The 18,456-nt window shown below is 50.3% G+C and overlaps 1 protein-coding gene across 4 annotated transcripts in view; it reads right to left on the bottom strand.

Annotated features, from left to right (window-relative positions):
* The window catches only part of DIPK1C (divergent protein kinase domain 1C), a 151,567-nt gene extending 133,865 nt beyond the window's left edge, over positions 1 to 17,702 (bottom strand). For 3 of the 4 annotated variants that reach the window (XR_011616757.1, XR_011616758.1, XR_011616759.1), the window contains exons 1-3: positions 17,447 to 17,653; positions 6,974 to 7,651; positions 2,657 to 2,821 (exon numbers count right to left, since the gene is read on the bottom strand). Coding sequence is in view for 1 of the 4 variants with exons in the window: in XM_011754080.2 (XP_011752382.2) it covers positions 2,657 to 2,821; positions 6,974 to 7,651; positions 17,447 to 17,653 (1,050 nt within the window). In the remaining 3 variants the exon portion in view is untranslated. Of the gene's footprint in view, positions 1 to 2,656; positions 2,822 to 6,973; positions 7,652 to 17,446 lie in introns of all 4 variants that reach the window. The other variant, XM_011754080.2, reaches the window with a different exon arrangement.
* Between the last annotated feature and the right edge of the window lie 754 nt (positions 17,703 to 18,456).

The raw sequence follows: 18,456 nt of genomic DNA, 5'->3' as shown, positions 1-18,456 counted from the left end.
CCAGCTGACCCTGCCCTGGTCTACAAGGCCCCCTTTATCAGAGGCTAAATATTTGTATTTCATTAGTCTATTTCTGAAATAGTTTTTATTCCATTTCATTGATTTGTAAATTTATATAGAGCAAGAATTTTGGGGGTAATTTGGGTTGAAAATGCAGAATATTAAGGCTGGGTGTGGTAGCTCAAGCCTGTAATCCCAGAATTTTGGTAGCTCAAACCTGTAATTTTGGGAATTAGAATTTTGGGAGGCCAAGATGGGAGGATCACTTGAGGCCAAAAGTTTGAGACCAGCCTGGGCAACATAGTGAAACCATGTCTCTGCAAAAAGTAAATTTAAAAATTAGCTAGGTGTGGTGGCATGCACCTGTAGTCCTGTTTATTTGGGAGGCTGAGGTGAGAGGATCCCTTGAGCCCAGGAGTTCGAGGCTGCAGTGAGCTATGGTTGCGCCACTGCACTCTAGCCTGGGTGATGAAGCGAGACCCTGTCTCTAAAATAAAATAAAATAGAAATAAAAAGTAAAAAACCAAGAAAATATAAAATAAAGAAAATTGTAATCCTACCTTCCAGAAATACTTGCTTTTGACATTTTGGTATATAAGGGATTATATACTATTTAACAGAAATGGAATGGTATTGTAAATATTAATTTGTAACCTGCATTTTTTTCACCTAATAATGCTTCATATTTTCTCATATCCTTAAAGAAAATGTAATTTCATTTTCAGGACTTTATTCAAAGTCAATAATCAGATATGTGCACAAATAAAATTGCTCAGCTAAAGAGCATGGCTATGTCTAACAGCCACGACCCCTCAAGAGAGAAGTAATTCACAATCACGTTAACAATATAGACACTTTTCTATTTCCTTGAAGCCTCAACTGTTAATTAATAGCATTTAAATAACTACTCCCAACTGGTAAGTGAAATTTACAATCATTGGATTTTAATCTGAATGTCTTTGAATGGTAAGATAAAATGTTCTTCCGTCGGGCGCGGTGGCTCACGCCTGGAATCCCAGCACTTTTGGGAGGCTGAGGCGGGCAGATCACGAGGTCAGCAGTTCAAGACCAGCCTGACCAACATGGTGAAACCCCGTCTCTACTAAAAATACAAAAAAATTAGCTGGGTGTGGTGGTGGGTGCCTGTAATCCCAGCTACTCGGGAGGCTGAGGCAGGAGAATCTCTTGCAACCAGAAAGCAGAGGTTGCAGTGAGCCAAGATTGCACCACTGCACTCTAGCCTGGGCAACAAGAGCAAAACTTTGTCTTTTTAAAAAAAAAAAGTTTGTCCAAGTTGTTTGGCCATTTGGATTTCATCGTTGGTGTGTTTGGTGCCTGTTCTGCCAATTTTCTTTGTGTTCATCTTGCCCCTTGATGAATTGGTAAGAGCCCTTTCTATAGAAAGGGTGTAAACTCAGCCTCTTATTACATCGCAAAGAGCAGGCATTTGTGTTCCTATTTTGTGGGCTGGGATCACGAGGTGGTGGACGCTCAGGTGAAAATTATCTTCTTCCCACAGCTCAAGAAGAATGATTTCATGACGGACTCACCAAGGGTGTGAGTCCACATTAAAGAGGCTGGGATGGAGACGCCTCTGCAGGCCGCTACATTCCTAGGCTTCCTGAAAGGGAAATGCTCAGTGATTCTTTGGCCTAAAAGGTCTGTGTAGACTCTGGGGTGGTGGAGTCGGGGTGTTCGTTTGGCTTGGTTGGGACCACTAGGTTAACAGCAGACCTGTCCCCACCTTCCCAAATCATCCCCCATCACAGCTGATGCAGCACCACATGGGGCTCCTCTCTCCTGCTCCCACCTCAACTGCATTTTGGGTCTGCAGTGGGCTCACATTGGCCTTTCAGGTTTAAGGAATGAGGAGGACAAGCTACAGTGGAGGGCCCTCTAGGAGAGTGGGTTGGATAGTGTGGGTCCAGAGCCTCCGCAGGCCATTGCATGCAACCAGGCCATAGGGGAGGTCTGCCTAGACACTGCGGGAGCCTCCTCCGGGTATGATCAGCACCTGTGGGCCCAGATGTCTCCGCCATCACCTGAAAGCCTCAAGTGAGGGCAGAAAGAGACAGCTTCTGCCAAAAGAGGGGAGATGCTCCAACCCCAGATGGGGGACCTGAGACCCGCCAGCTCTGACTGCCTGAACCCTGTATGTATTCCATTTGTGACTGATCTCCTGGACTCGGCTCCTTTCTTTCTCTCTAAACCACCTCCTGGTACTGACCTCTGGCCTGTCTGGATGGTAGTTTCTGTTCAACCTCTAGTTAGGCCAGTGTCTTGGGACTGCTTCACACCCTTCTCAGTATTATCTTTGATGGATTAGTCTCAGGGTTCTCATCGTGTATGTGCCCATGCTTATGAGAGGTGGTAGATACGTGGGGTGGAGCCTGGGCAAGAGGAAGCCCAGCAGCCAGCTCTGCAGGAGCTCCCTCATCAGATGCCCCTGGTCGCCTGGCCAACAACCCTGGGGGTAGGCAACCAAGAGCACATGATTGTCCCATCCCCACCCTCCTGCCTTTATTGACCACATCGAGCCGGATGGATGGCCTGAAAAGGTTGACCTTGAGCTCCACTGAGGGTATCTGAAGTGCCAGCAGGCAGAAACAGCCAGACAGCGCCCTCTCTCCCCGCAGCTCCGGCAGCCTCTGCTTACCTGCAGGTTGTTGTTGACGCGCTGCGCTCCGCACTTGTTGACTCGTAAATCACATCTTGAAAAACAGTCAAAGAAATTGCAGTCTTCATCGTCTGTGCAATTTTGCTCGAGGATTTCCCTCATTTTAGGTTCAAAAAAGGCCATGTCCACATCAATAGCCACCACCTGTAATCAAAACAGCATGGGGCTATCAAAGGACTACTGGTGGGCTCCGCGGAGAGAGAGCCTGTTCACAACTTCGGTTCACCTCGTGCGGGTGCCACTGTCCAGGTCACAGGTGATCCCACAACTCCCATGAGCCAAGAGGAAAGCCCTGGCCATGCCCTGGGGAGTGGATTGATCCCCTAAAGTGTCTGCATGCATTTTCTTTTACACAGGCGACTGTCATAGTTACAGTGGAAGGCTTTAACTGCAAAAAGGACCTCTGCAGCCACCAGTGAAAGCCCAGGATTTGGAACTATCACCACAAGTATCATTTCTCGTCTTTAGTCATTTTCTCAGCTTTGCAAGTAGCAACTCTGAGAGGCCTTATACATGAATTTCCCCTCCGCTGCCTTACCACGTGGGTCTCTGACCTTCAAGGGTCAGGATTCTAAAAGCTGTAAGATACAGCGAATCTATTCCCGTAAATACAGGCAATCCAGGGAATCCTCGTTTGAGTGGCGGGTCTCCAGGTGTGATGGAGAAACTGAGGTGGGCAGTGCCTACATTCTCTTCATGGCATGTCTGTTACCTGAGTCAGCTGGTTTCAGACTGACCAGTCAGACGACAAAGTGGGGGAAATATCAAAGTTCTCAAATTAGGACTGATACACAGAGGCCCTGAACAGGAGCGACGCCTGAGTTCCACTGTCATCGTGAGAACCTGATGACCGCTGGAACTTCAGATTTATCTTCCTGGCATCGAACCAAACAGACTTCAAAAACAGAGAGAGAATAACTTCTAAATTATGTAGCTCTTCCACCGCCACCTGGATCCAACAACAAAAACAGATGAGCTCAAACCTGAGAAAACCTGGAATCTGCCCAAATCAAGCCGTTTATAGCTTCGAGGTATTAAACAGCCACTAGGAAAGTTGATGAACTTGATGGAGTCAGTGGCATTTCACAAGCCTTCACAGGTCAGCATTGAAATATCAGCCTTTCTTTTTCCCTCTGGGAGTTTCGAAAAGGGTTTCATTTGCTGGTCATTGCCTCTTCAATCCTACGCACTTTGGGAGGCACCTTTTGGTTTTGGTTTTAGTTTTTCATTCAGGATTGATGCTAGAAGGCAATGAAGTTTCTTGGGGATTATTTAGTAAAACAGAGCAGGGGAGAATAATTTAGTTCAAAATATGTGGAGAATAATGAAGATAAACAATACAGACAGACCTTTTCTCTATTTAAGGGGTTTTGCCTAATTACTAATTCAGGCGCTGTAAGCAACTTCTCATTTTAATCTTTCCTATCCCATTATTTAGCCAAAACAAATAGCCGATTTCATTATTTACCCCGGTTAATACACTAAAAGTGAATAAGGACTATGCTAATGAATCTCTCATCTTTATAATTCATTATTGGGGCTACACGACTTTTCTATTCTTTCTATGGTTTCTCGCGATCTCCCCAGCCTCCCCCGGGCCCCTACTTAGAATTTTAGCTTCTTGCAACTTCTCCTTCCCATTTCTGATAGTTTCCTTCTCATCTCCCAGGGAGAGCCAGATTTATTTTTTTAATTTTTAGTGTATGGGGTCTAGAATGGATTACAACTCTTATAAACATAACCCTATGCACCTAAAATAAGAACAGTATTTAAAAAAAAAAAAAACCTACATCATGTTTCTTAATATCAAGAGAATCATAAAGTCCTTCCTGCATAAAATTACCTAACTTGCCTCTTCTTCTTCAAACTTCCTCCTGGCATCAGAACAGGAAGATGAATGAGAATTATTTCATTCTTCACCAAAAACTGTGGCCCTGGAGTAGGAAGCCATACCATCTGTTGGAAAAGATCACTGACTGGCAATAGTTCGGATCATGAAGGTTCCTAGTTATTCATTTACAGCCACTGGACACATTCTCAAGATCTGCAAGTGTGCAGACGAGAGAACGACTGTGAATGACCAATTCTTACACCTCCACTGGGAGGCGCCCCTTCCTTCTGCCAGGGCAGCCCAGCAACCTGGGCTCAAAGGCAGGGCCCACCTGCCGGGACTCTGAGATCACTAGCCCTCAAACTTGAGCACACATGAGAATCAACTAGGAGCCTTGTTTTGAAGACCGGGATTGCTGGCTCCCACCCCCACCATTTCAGATTCAATAGGTCTGACGTGGTGTCTGAGAATTTGCATTTCTAAATGAGCTCTCTGGTCATGCAGCTACTGCTGGTTTTCACTTAAAAGTTGCAAAATCTTGGGTAAAATAATTCCTTGAACTTCAGGGTCTGCAAGAAGGGTGGAGAACAGGACTGGTAAAGGGGTCTCCTCCTGCCCTCCCCTCCCTATTCTTGCCCAGGCCAAGGCTGCAGTGGAGGTAAGAGCCCTGAGCGGTGCAGCACCAGCCAACGAAATACAGTCTGGTGCTAGGTTGAGGATGCACAGTCACGATTTCTTTGAACAAATATTTTCTGCTGATGGTGTGCAAGATACTGGAGGCACAACTTAGGTGGTTCCCACAAACCAGTAACTGGATAATCAACAAGTGTGTAAAAGCATCTGATGTCGCCCACTCGGCATCACAGACCCCATCAGCCTCTGCTCCTTCAAGAAGCGGATATCCTTGAAGTTCCCGCAACAATTACAGCACCTGCTGGGTCCCACTCATTGATGCCCACTGATACCTGCTGGAGGAATAAGGGAGTGACTGAGTGGCGAGAACTGGCCCGCAGCTGCCCGGAGCTGGGGGAGGTGGGTTGTGCGTGGATACTCCCTGACTTCCTCCTCAAGGCCTCGGTGTGGCTGTGGGTCATTCCCCCTGACACACATATCGGGACAGTGTCTGGGAGATGCTCAGGGTATTGTAGGCGGGGCTGAGTTCCCCCCGAGCTCCCAGCCCAGCACACAGACCTCCTGGAACCTCCCAGAACCTCCTAGCTATTTCCCTGACATCGCTGACTGGTCAGCCCCTCCAGGGCAGCAGGAGGTGAGGCATTAGGACAAAGCACTCAGGGCAAGATATGTGATGCCCTTCACAGGAATGAGGGCATTACACTGGCAGCAAATTTAGTTTTCCAGCTGCCTTCAGAAGACCATGCCACTCCTAGGCTACCTGACTTGGAGGCCATGACTGGCAGTCACAGTGCCTGCTTTTTGTCCCTTTATGTTGCAACCATGCTGAAGAGCGTGGTCCCACCATGAACCAGGCCCCACAGTGACCAGCACGCCCAGGTGACTGGAGCTAAGCTGGTCTGGCCGTTCTGCTGCCGGTACTGGCCGCGTAAGAATGAACTTGTTACAGCAGGCGGGGGAGCAGAGCATGCCACCTTCCCCAAACCCATCCTGCAGCCACGACATCCCTGCCAGTCTTATTACTACTTCCTGTTGGATGGTCCCAGTGCCTGGCACAGCATGAGGGCACCGGGATGATCGCAGCCGCATTAATCTGACACATCAGTGTTTGCCTAGCTGGGTGAAGGGAGAGGGGTTTGTGTTACACGGAGACACTGAGGCTCCTGCTGCTGTTCTTCCACACCTCACTGTTCTCACACAGCCGCCTGGCCCCAGAGTGGAGATGAGCATGCATGTCCCCTGTGGTGCAGTGGCAAGTATTTCTACCTGGGCAGGGCTTTCCCTTGTGGAAGGCACTAAAACCCCATTTGTTCCTCTAGAAGTCTTACATATGGAATAGAAACTGACTGGAACCTCTCCAGACAAAAAGCACTGGGGAAAGTTACTTGATGTCACAGAGCATGGGCAGCTTGAGAACAGCGTCCCCACACCGGAGGCCATCCTCCCGCATCGTCCTTGGCAGCTCCTCGCCTCCTGTGGACTGTTTTCTGCACAAGTTAAACAGACCCGCAAGAGAGGTTGCTGTTACGTGAGCTCGAAGCAGCCACAGAGCTCAGGTGAAGGAAGCAGAACAGCCTTCTGGAAGGACAAAGCTGGCCCAGCTCTCTGCCTCCCACTGGGGGCTCCGTTCATTCAGATTCTCACTCGAGATGCATCTGTTCCTTGCTGACACCCGAAAGGACGTGTTCTGGTAGGTGGGAGTTCTCTGAGGCTACAGAAGCGATAGTAGTTTGCTAACTCAGGACACAAGCTCAGAAACCTTCTCATTTCCTTCCCACCAGACCCGAGAGCTCCATTCTCTGCACAGAAACACACCGCCCTGCGCCACTTACTGTGAAGTCGCTCCGGATGGCAAAGTTTTCCGGCTTGATGTCGCAGAGGTGGAGGCGGTGGGAAAAGTCACTGTCAAAATGGTTCACCATGTCCAAGAAGCTGAGCGCGATGTCACTGATGGCCCTGGCCTGGCCACCCCCAGGGGCACCTGGGACCCGGTCCAGGGGGAAGAGTGCCCTGTGGTGGGGGCTGCCCGCGGCGAGGAACTCCACCGCGTAGAAGTGGCCACAGGAGCCCAGCACAGGCAGCACGTGTGGGCTCAGGTCCTGCAACAGGCTGAAGTACACGTACTCCTCCTGCTGCAGCAGGGCCCACAAGCTGGCCAGCTGTCCCCGCCAGCGCGGGCCCCGCCTGCCCGGCCACCATGGCCCCAGGCTGCTATTGGACAACTCCAGGCCCAGAGCGCTCTTGACCTCCCCAGCCACCATCAGGAGGAGTTCTGCCTCGGGGATGTCCTGGCCACCCTCCCCTGCCTCCTCTTCCAACAGGCTGAGGGGCGGGAAGCTGGAGAAGGCCTCCTCCTTGGACTTGAGGACCACGGGCCGGCCGCGCCAGTCGGCCTGTAGCACCTTCTTGCCCCTGTCGTAGTGCAGGCAGCGTTGGAACAGCAGCTTTCCCGCCACACACAGGTCCTCGCAGAGGTCCCCAGCCAGCGCGCCGCCCCGGTAGTCCTGGCACTGCAAGGAAGGGAACAGTCAGTCACCATGGGGAGGGCCAGGTGCCGTCCGTCTCTCGGCTGGGGTTAGGGAAAGGGACAGCCTGGCCTCTGCCCTCAGGATGCTGATAAGCCAACTGTGCAGAGAAACCTCAGTCCTGTGGATCACAGAGGCCACTCAGTCAGTAATTCAGGGGAAGGTTAAAGGAGCCGCTCACAGTCATTACACGACTCAGTTAGGCCTAGCACAGGTCTGCAGAATCAGGACACCTGCGACCGGGAAGCGCGACTTCCTATCATTCAGCTGGGTGGCTCTGGGAAGCCAGAGGCCAGGAAACCAACAGGTGAAGGGCTGGACCAGGCCAGTAGCTCTCGACTCTGGCTACACTGCAGGGTCACTGGGGGAGCTTCTAAGTCTCACATCTAAGCAGCTAGGTCAGGTCTCAGCAGAGGGGACCCAGGAGCCCTAGCTGCCCGCAGGCTGGTCCACAGTAATGACCCTTCCTGCGGTACATTCCTTGGGCTTGCTGTTTTCCACATGAAATGGAGTGGCCTGTAAAGCTTTCAGGCTGGAGGTTTGCAGATGTTTACAGGAGAAGCCTCTGGAGGATACATGAGTGAGCACAGGGCTCATGGCTGGTGACCTGGAGAAGAAGGGGGACCAAGGAGGACCCATGCAGGATACATTCTGGAAGAGTAGGGCGTGTTTTCATCTGGGCGGCAAGCAAGACTGTCCACGAGTCCCCGGATGGGGTGTTTCTCCTAAACTTCAGGAGACCTTAGGATGGAGCCACTAGCGGACCTGGCGACCTTCCCCACCACACCACAAATTCCCTGAGAAGCCCGTCCAGCCTGATAATCCTGCCAGAGGCAGGGAAGGAAGAAGTGAAGTATTGAAGGAAGGAGAGGACTGTCATCCTCTTCTCTCTTTTCTTTTTCAGAAAATCTAAACCACGGGACCACTTTAATTAGGGGTTGAGTATATTTCCTAATCCCACCCATTTCCCCAACAAATGAGTCTTCCTCCACGTCAGCAAATGAAGGCCTGTCTTCCTTCCGGAAACTTCTACAGCACATGAAACAACAGAGTCACCTCGTTCCTCTAAGGCCATGAGAAATGCCAAATCCCAAAGCTGTTGTTCTCACCCCATTTCATGTATGAGAAAGGACCTTGAAGTCTCAGTGGTGGAAGGGCAGCTTTGGTGCCAGGACAAAGGATGGGGCCAAGGGCCACTGAGCTTGGATTCCATGGCCCAACCTTGCTGCCACATCCTCACCTGCTCTGGGCCTCAAACTCCTTTCCTGCGTCGCACCCCCTGCCTCCCTGCATGGTGACTGTACCGGCCAAGAGGGTGGCATGCGTGCATGCCACAGCATATGCACGAGGACCAGGCATCAGGAGAGGCCTGAGAACAGCCTTGGGTTCATAATTGGATACTGCCCAGCCTTGCAGGTGGCCAGGTAGATCAACTTGACCCATCCCAAGCAGGTTACAAGCAGCTCCTTGAGGTCAAAAGCTGGACCTCTAGTGTCTAGACGTATAAATAATTCCAAAATCAGGAGCATGGTGGCTTACCCCTGTAACCCCCGCACTTTGGGAAGCCAAGGCAGGCAGATCACTTGAGGCCAGGAGTTCGAGACCAGCCTGGCCAACATGGCGAAACCCCTTCTCTACTAAAAATACAAAAATTAGCCAGGCGTGGTGGTACATGCCTGTAGTCCCAGCTACTAGGGAGGCTGAGGCAGGAGAATCACTTGAACCCATGAGGCACAGGTTGGAGTGAGCTGAAATTGTGCCACTGCACTCCAGCCTGGGCAATAGAGCAAGACTCTGTCTCAAAAAAAAAAAGAAATCCAAAATCAAAAAACCCCTGAAAACTTACAAGTTTTTCATGACTCATTTGACCTTATGTGGTGTCAAAACCCGGCTGAAAAGTTACGAGCCTATTTGTATCTATATGTGTTTGACTTGGTGTGAATTCACATCCATTTTGCCGCAGAATTATTAACTTCATTACTGGCACTGCCCCACATGCAAAATATAAGGTAGTATATGATCTTTCTAACATTCAACAAGATTTGAATTTTGAGACACGCCTGGCCCCAAACCATTAGATAAGAGAGGGACTGGGGGCTTTATAAACACTGCAGGCTAATCGTTCAAAGTGCTTATTGAAAAGAAACACTCCCAGACTCCCAGTGCTTAAAAGAAGTATCTAGATATTTTTCAGGACTATTTCAGGTAGTACAACAGCCTGAAAGGCCAAAGCCAAGCTGTCTGACTGCCCCCCTGGCTTCCTGCTGAGATGGGGGGGATCCTGCCAGCCACTGCAATTTAGATCTCTGTAAAATGCATTGGGTGGGGGCGACGGGGGTCTTGCTTGGCTAACACAATGATGCAAGCGAGAGAGACCTATAGACAGAAACTCATGAACCTGGCCCTGGAGCTAGGGACACCACCCTATTTGCCTGGGGCTGACTTTGTGTCTTTGGAAACCCACATCCGTAAGGAAGTTGTATGAACATACACTCACCAGCTGCTTTAAACACCTTTGGAGTTGTGCGCCTCCTGTGTTCATCTTGGAACTGAACTGAACAGAATCTTGGTTAAATGTCATTCTTTGGCTTTAACCCTGGTCACTCTTTCCCAGGCACCGGATCATGAAAGGCACATGGGAGGATCCAGACCCTTCGTGCCCAGCATGCTTTGCTTGCCATCGCCTCCACATCGCCCTTCGGAAGAACGCGGCAGCTGGTCAAGCTCCTCTGAGACCTTTCAGGAGAGCCCTGAGAGGTGAGGTGAGGACGAATGATAAGGAACTGAGGCCACCATGAGCAGGAAGATATAGATGGCATAAGCAGCAAGGGCTGTTCATTTTACTTGTTGGGGTTTGTCCCCTACTAGATCTGGTATTTACAGAGTTTCACGTCTCTATAAATCTGATAAGAAAGTGCAAAGCAAAAACAAAAAACAAACAAACAAACAAACAAAACATTGTTTCCTGTTCTCCTTTTAAATTAAAAAAAAAAAAAAAGCTTCTGTAAGTATGATACCCAAAATAGTTTGGTTCACTCCCATAAAATTTTACAATGTTCTCACATATTTAATGAAAAGTACTTTTCCATAAAGTAGAGAACCATTGAAAAAGAAAGAAAAGCACAGAATAGGACTCCAGTGTAGCCAGAGGCGTGACCCTGAGCTGGGAGCTTCAGAGTCCTGCAGTGCTGAGGAGGGGAGGGCGGGGAGACGTGGTCCTGGTTGCAACTGAGAGAGGAGGCTCAGGAGAGAAGTGTCAGAGAGACACAGGGCCCTGTTTTCTATTAGCCTGTGATAAGCAGAGTGAGGAGGGTGCCCACTGTGACTGCCAGGGCCTGAGAGACAACTGCCAGCCAAGAAGCCACCTCCTCTTGGCTCCACTGGGATTGGGACTGGGCCACCCCCAGATCACCAGCGCCAGCTTTCCCAGCTGCGCCTGAGCCTGGACGGGCCACCATCTGGCCACAGCCGCCAGACTCCGGAGTTCGTGGAGCAGAGGGGACAGCCTTTGAAATTCCTAAATAACATTAGAGTGACAGGGCAGGGCCACAGTGAGGCTAAGCTTGGCACAGATTGGGTCTGCCTCTGGGTTCTGCCCCTGGCTTGCTGTGTGACTCGCTTCCGAGTCTGGAAAATGAGGACAATGGTGCCGTGTCATGGAGTCAAACAAGGTCACAGGGAGACAGTCCTACCACAGTGCCCGGCCTAAGGTGGCTCGCTCAAGGCTAGTCCCCTCTCCAGCCCTGGTTAGGAAAGGGTGGGGGGTCAGGGCGTCTTCTTCCTGGGGGAGATGCCTCTGAGCTCAATTTTGAAAGAGGAGTTAGAAATCTGCCTTAGCAGGCAAGGGAGAGGCCAGCTGAGTCACGGAGAAGAACTTGTGCAAAGGCCCCAAGTTTCAAAGTAACCCTGTGTGTTCAGAGACCCAGAAACGGCCCCTGGGAGGAGAGGGCACAGTTGAAGCAAGCGCCTACTGACAGGCTGGGCTGCTGTATGTGAAACACCGTTCGGGTGTCTCCATTGGACTCACATGCTTCCTACCCAGCCTGGCCAAATCAAAATTTGCCCAGAAGCCAGCCCCACCCCTAAGTGGAATTCTTGTCTTCCTCCCCTACCCCAGCGCTCAGTAAATCATGGCCATGTGAGAGCGTCACTGGGTCAGGTCCCCACAGCACCGTGTTTAATACAAACTGTGCTTCATCAATGAAATACAAATCTATACGAGATTTGCCCCTGTGAATTTGGAGGGCAATTCCAAACAGGAGTTGTGAGACATTTAGAACAATGGTGTAACTGTTGAATTTGGCATCCAGCCTATGGGTTTTGGAAGGAAACATTCATTTTGGCTGTTTTTCTGAAGATCAGAACATTGACTTCCAAGCCTGCCTCCCTGACGCCTGCTTCTTGCTGCGACACTGGGTATCAGAAAGGGCAGAAAGTGCAGGAGGTGACGAAAGCCTTAACCAGACCTGCCAGCTTCTACAGGTAAGGTCTTGGGTTTATAACCTAACTTTTCAGTATCCCGGTCACCGCGCTTGTCCTAAGAAAGCATTTACATTACAGCGACACATACCCAAAAACACACACAGCTCTTCCTCAACTTACAACGGGTAATGTCCCAACAACCCCAGAGTAAGTTGAAAATGGGTTTCATACCCCTAACCCACTGAGCATCACCGCTTAGCCCAGCCTACCTTCAACATGCTCAGAACACTTACAGCAGCCGATGGCAGGTCAAAATCATCTCAAACAAAGCCAATGTAAAATACAGTGTTGACTTTCTCATGTAATGTATTGAATACTGCCCTGAAAGTGAAAAACTGAATGGTTGTATGGATCCTCAAAGTGAGTTCCTACTGAATGCATCTCACTTTCACCACATCATAAAGTTGAAAAATCGTAAGTGAAATCATCATAAGTCAGGGACCGTCTGTATACAAGTGTGGTTATGGCACAGATGTTCCTTGATATCCTTTACAATGAAGTATTTTCGGCGTTTCAGTTCCTACTCTTCTTATGTAGAATGCAAAATTCGTCTCCCATGGCTTACCAGTGTTAACGTCTAAGTCTGCAGCATTGGTCTGCATGTCTGGGCCTGCTAAGCACAGAAAAAGATTTCATCCAGCCTTTTAAAAAAAACAGTCAACTTAATGTACAAATTGCAAGTTTGAATTTAAAATTTTTATCAGGCCAGGCACAGTGGATCATGCCTGTAATCCCAGCAGTTTGGGAAGCTGAGGCAGAAGGATCACTTGACCCTGGAATTCAAGACCAGCCTGGGTGGGCAATATGGCAAGAGCCCTGTCTCTGCAAAAAAAAAAAAAAAAAAAAAAAAATTAGCTGGGCCACACTTATAGTCCCAGCGACTTGGGAGACTGAGACAGGAGGATTACTTGAGCCTGGAAGGTAGAGGCTGCAGTGAGCCACCCTGTCTCAAGAAAACAAAGGAAAACCCCAAAAACTTTCATCATCTTAAAGATAATAGTAGAATTATTTTATTAGCAGCATGTCCTATTGAAGTAGCTGGGTTTTTTGGTTTTTAAACTCAATAGAAGTAGTTTATACAGGTCTATTTTAAAAGGTAGTCTTTCTCAGACTCCTCTTTGCGTAGGAGGAGTTCCTAAGGCCAGCTTAAAGACAGGTACATTTTTTGTACCCAAATGTGTGTGTATATATAATCCACAGGTATTGGAGTTGGAAATAAACTGAAAAAACAAGTTAGTCTCATTGCAGCTAACTCTGGCGTGCTGTTAAAATTAATTACATTTGCAGTGGATTTGTGCTTCTCATGGATGTGAAAATATCCACACAGATGCACATTCCCATCAAATCAGTCCTAGCTTTTGTAAGAAGCACTCTTTGCAATCATTGCTTAGTATCTTTCTATGTCATGGTTCTCAGGCAAAAACAAAACCGGTCCACTCTAGTGTAGAAAAACTGTTGATAAGGTCCCAGAGGTCATGTCTGAGGGCTGGGTTTTCTTTTGTGTGTTTGTTTTTAAGGAGCATTAAGCTCCTATGCAGTTTAGCAACACTCATACTTGACAGTGGTATTCTTTCCGAAGCAGCTATGCTGTGCTTTGCAGAATCTCAGCGCGGTTAGCTCGTCCACTGTGTAACCCCTCTCTACTTTAGGAATGTGGCCGAGCATTCAGGCAGAGTCATTCACTGCTGAGAAATCTCTCTGGGTATGTGCCCTGGATGCTGTAGTCCCGTTGGGACCTCAACAGTTTCTATCACAGAGGCAAAGAAAGATAAGCCTGCCCTATTAAAAACGAAGCTCTAATGTAGACAACTACATGAAATTCCATCAAGACCTAACTAGCCAAAAGGCAGTTAAGCCTTCAGGATAACAGTCTATGGGGATATCTTTGACATGCTTTGAAAATGATTTGCTATGGAAGGGTTAAGTATACGAGGTGTTACGTAGGGTTTCCATTGTTAGAGAAGCCGCTTACCGTCACGTCATTGCTACCATCAGACTACACAGAGTCATGTCCTGGTTCCTCACCATGTTAACTGTGTGAAGCAGGGCAAGTCACTTCACCTCCCAGGGGCTCAGTTTTGCCATCTGTGAAATGGGGATACTAAAAGCAAATACTTCATAGAGGTTGTTGAGGGAATTCAGTGAAATAAGCCCCATGAAATGATTCACACAGTGCCTTCCCAGAGGAAGAGTCAACAGACAGCAGCCCACATCTTCTGCCTCTGTGTGAAGGGCTCAGCCTGCAGAATGAATGAGAAGCCAGGCGTATCAATGATCCAGCACCAAGCTAGCCCCCCAGCTGGCGAGGCCTGCTGACACAGCCCACTGGAAAAGCGGGGCTCCAGAGACCTGAGTGCACCTATTTCTTGATTACAGTGTGTTGTTCCTCTTCAAGCTGCCGGTAAGAAGAGCCCTAGAGTCTGACCAGGAAAATCTGAGCTGGAAGACCCGGGGCTCAATTCCCTTGGAACAATTCAGGTTGGCTCTTCTAGAAACTTGTCAGTGGGATGTGGTTGGCTAGAGTGGAACCTGCCTGGGGAGGTGGAGTGTGGGCTTGGGGAGAACATGGAGACCTCTGACCCCTATCCCCTGACTCACCCCTAAGCTTCTTCCTCTGATTCCTTTATCCTACAGGTGGGTTCACCCCTGGCAGGCCAGCAATGCCCCCTGCCAGGCGGGAGCCTGGGAACACTGGCAGCCCCTGCTACCGGGGGTGGGAAATCCACCACAACTCCCTGGGCTCTGCCAGAAAGTCTCCCTTCGGCTCAGCTGGCAAAGTGGTTTCTTCTGTGCTTTGGTATTCAGAGTGAAAGCTAATGAGAGTCTGGAGGCCCATCAGGAAAATAACAACCAGTTTTATTATTACAGATAAAAGCCAGGCAGAATGAATCGGAAAGTGCCAGGGGAGTGGAGACAGAGGCTCAATTCAGTTCAAGTCCTCAGAAGACACAATGACAACCTCCACTTGGCAACTCAGCCCGGCAGAGTTGGGATTGTGAAGACTGGGGTCATATTTAAACCCTGTCCTAACTGAGAGTGTCCTGGGTAAAACTTGAGCCAGGGAACTGTGTGGGTCTCACATCAACATATGCAGGATGAAAACAGTAGAAAAGGAAGTGGCAGGCAGACAGGGGGAGAAAGAGTTCTGAGAATGTGTAAGGAGTAAGGAACTCAAACAGGGCCTGCGGCAAAGGCTGCTCCCCAACAAACCAGTTCACGGAGACAGCGTCACATCAACACCTAGGGAGATGGATGTGGCCTCCGCCATCGTTCTTTTGGCAGTAGGAAAGATTGAGGGCCTTCAGGGGCAGAACCAATCTCTCCAGCTTTATGTCTGACCAGAAATGATTCCATATGGCTGCCATTGAAGATATATTGGTAAAGCCTCTAAACAGAATTGGTTTTAATTTACGACCTGGAATGCTGGGAAAGTTATGATTAGCAATTACTTAAATTATGCTGGACGATTTAATTTCCATTATTAAGCCTTTCCTCACTTAACCAAAGGTAAAGAAATGAAAAATGGCATTCCTTTTTTATCTTAATCTAAAGGATTACTATATTAAATTTGTAAATAGGTGTTCCACTCTAGCCAAACCATCAATGTTTGTTTATTATAATTAGTCTATCAGCACTCCCTTCACAAGAAAACCAGGGGGGAAAAAATTTATAAATGAAAAGGATTTTTATGGGTTCCTAAGAAAAATCAATGAGCTCTTACAACTTAACACTTGATAAAACTGGCCCAGTGTGGTGGTTCACGCCTGTAATCCTAGCACTTTGGAAGACCGAGGTGGGAAGATCGCCTGAGGTCGGGAGTTCGAGACCAGCCTGACCAACATGGAGAAACCACTGTCTCTACTAATAATACAAAATTAGCCGGGTGTGGTGGCAGAGGTTGCGGTGAGCCGAGATCAGGCCATTACACTTTAGCCTGGGCAACAAGAGCAAAACTCCATTAAAAAAAAAAAAAGAAGAAAAAAAGAAACTTGATGAAACTTAAGTGTAACACTAGAAGGGGTCAATAGAATCTATGGGTGTCTCACCTACATACGTTCAATTCACGATGACACTATGACCCGCGTCAGAGTTAATTAGGGAGCATAACTTGTTTTAGCTGGTATACCTGGCTCACTTTTTAAAAAACCAATTTCAATCTCACTTAAAAAATCATTTACTTTAAAAACCTTTGTGGTCCCACATTTTGAAAATCTACAATCTCAAAAGGCCCACCCATATGTAAGCAACTGGACTGAAAACTTCCCATGTGTTTCTTGAAGAGTTTTTAGAAAATAGATCACTTTTCAAACCAAATGCTTAGACGGTCACTATTTTAGGAAGTGAATAATCGCTTGAGAAGTCATGTAAGAGTTGTTGCTACTATCTTCCCCTTTCTGGGATTTAGGGGACTCCCACGTTTATTCAAGTCTCCTTTGCGCCTGAAAGAACGGCTAGCCACGTTTCCAGTCAACTAAAGGTGGGTATTTCATTCACGTGATGTGAGCCCAGCGCACGCAGCAGTCTGCAAAATGCCAAATGTTTCTTCCTCACCCTAATTTTCCGGTTCAGTTGAGGAGCTGCTGGGTGCGAGCTTTCGGGCCCTCCCGGGTTAGGAGGCTCCTGCCGAGGACCCAGGATCCGGGATCCGCCCGGTCCGAGCCGCCTTCGCAGCGCGCTCTGCTCGCCAGAGCGCACGCTGCATCGGTTCCCACAGACCGTGATCGTGGAGAGCCCGGGCTCTGGAGCGCAGGAGGGCCGGGGTCCGACCAGCCCTCCGCATGGGCTTGGCGAGGTAGGGGGAGACCTGGCAGCTCAGGGCGGAATCACAGAACGCGGGCTGGGCTGGAGCGCTGCGGACCCGAGAGACAGAGGCGTGGCACCCCGGATCCCGAACCCCGCACTGGCTCGTGCCCAGAGCCCGGCGGCCTGACACCGGACGCCGGCACCGAGGGGCTGTCCGGAGGCTCGACCAGACCTAGACACTCGTATGAGACCCGCAAACTTTCTTCCGGAGCTCGGGCTCAGGGGTGGCGAGAGTAGGACGGAAAGGCTGTCTGGGGACAAAGGGCAAATGCTGGCGAAAAGGGGAGAGACACCCCAGCTAGCCCACAGAGCATTCCCGGCTGCTTCCCCATTCGGGGGACCAGGGCGTGCGCCTCTGGCATTCCACGCAGGTGTCGGGACCCCACGCCCCCGGCGGGTGCCACCCAAGTCCCCGGGGAAGGCTGGGGGTCGGGGACGGGTGCGATCCCCCCTCCCGGGACGCGCGGCGCGGGGCAGAGCGGCGGCGGGACTTACCAGCGCGGCCAGGATGCGCCGGCTCTTCTCGTTGGTGCAGCGCTCGGAGAGGACACCCGGGTGCGCGCGGAGCAGCAGTGCGGCCGCCAGCACCCAGCCCGCGGTCCACGCGGCGAAGGCGAGGAGCGCGCCCCGCCCGCAGCGCCCGCAGCGCCCGCGCCGCCCGCACCAACCAGCCCGTCCCCGCGCGCCCGCCGCCCGCGCCATGGCCAGCCCGGCCCGCGCCCCGGCCCCGCTGCCACCCGCGCCCCTAGTTCTGCACTCGCGTCGCGGCTCCGCGGCTCAGGCCCGCGCGGCGGGGAGGGGGCACAGGGGAGGGGCCGAGTGAGGGTTGGGGCAGGCCCCGCGCCTGGGGCGGAGGTGCGGGGAGGGCGTCCAGCAGCAACACCCCGCGAGCCCGAGCACGGGCTGGGGGGTCCACTCGCCGCATCCCCTGCTCCACCCTCCCCTTTTTTCTTCTTCTTTTTTTTTTTTTTGCACTTTTTTCCCCGAGAAGACCAGCTCCCCACTTAAACAAAATCCGGGTAGATTCAATCCCCTCTCTCTTTGGGTACTGATTCCTCCGACTACATATCTTCAATTGTCACATTGCCCGCCCACCCCCTTCTTCTCTGACCGACTGCCAGGTTCCCCTGACCCCCGCGCTTTTCACAGCACACCCTCGCCCCGGGGGGCTGCAGCGCTGTTCCCACCCGTTTACCTCTCCTCTAGAACCGCCCTCCTCTGAGTCTCACCCCAACTTGGGTTTCCTCCGGGCCCTCCCGGGAGTGAGATCCGGAGCGTGCGGAGAGTCGGGGGTCGAGGACAGTCAGGAGGTTCTGGGACTACCCAGCGCTCTCCTTCCCACGGGCACCCCTGAATCAAACCCCCGCCGTCTCCTAGGCTGGAAAACTCGCTGGCGTCCTCTTCAGGGCTACAAAGAGCTGCTCTGGAAACGTCTCCCCGGGGAGGAGAACACGTCCACCACGTGTGTCTAAATCTGTATTTATAGATTCGCAGTATCATCTGGG

The sequence above is a fragment of the Macaca nemestrina genome, chromosome 19 (assembly GCF_043159975.1).
Source record: "Macaca nemestrina isolate mMacNem1 chromosome 19, mMacNem.hap1, whole genome shotgun sequence".
Classification (NCBI taxonomy): Eukaryota; Metazoa; Chordata; class Mammalia; order Primates; family Cercopithecidae; genus Macaca; species Macaca nemestrina.
This window is presented reverse-complemented; position numbering and strand designations above follow the sequence as displayed.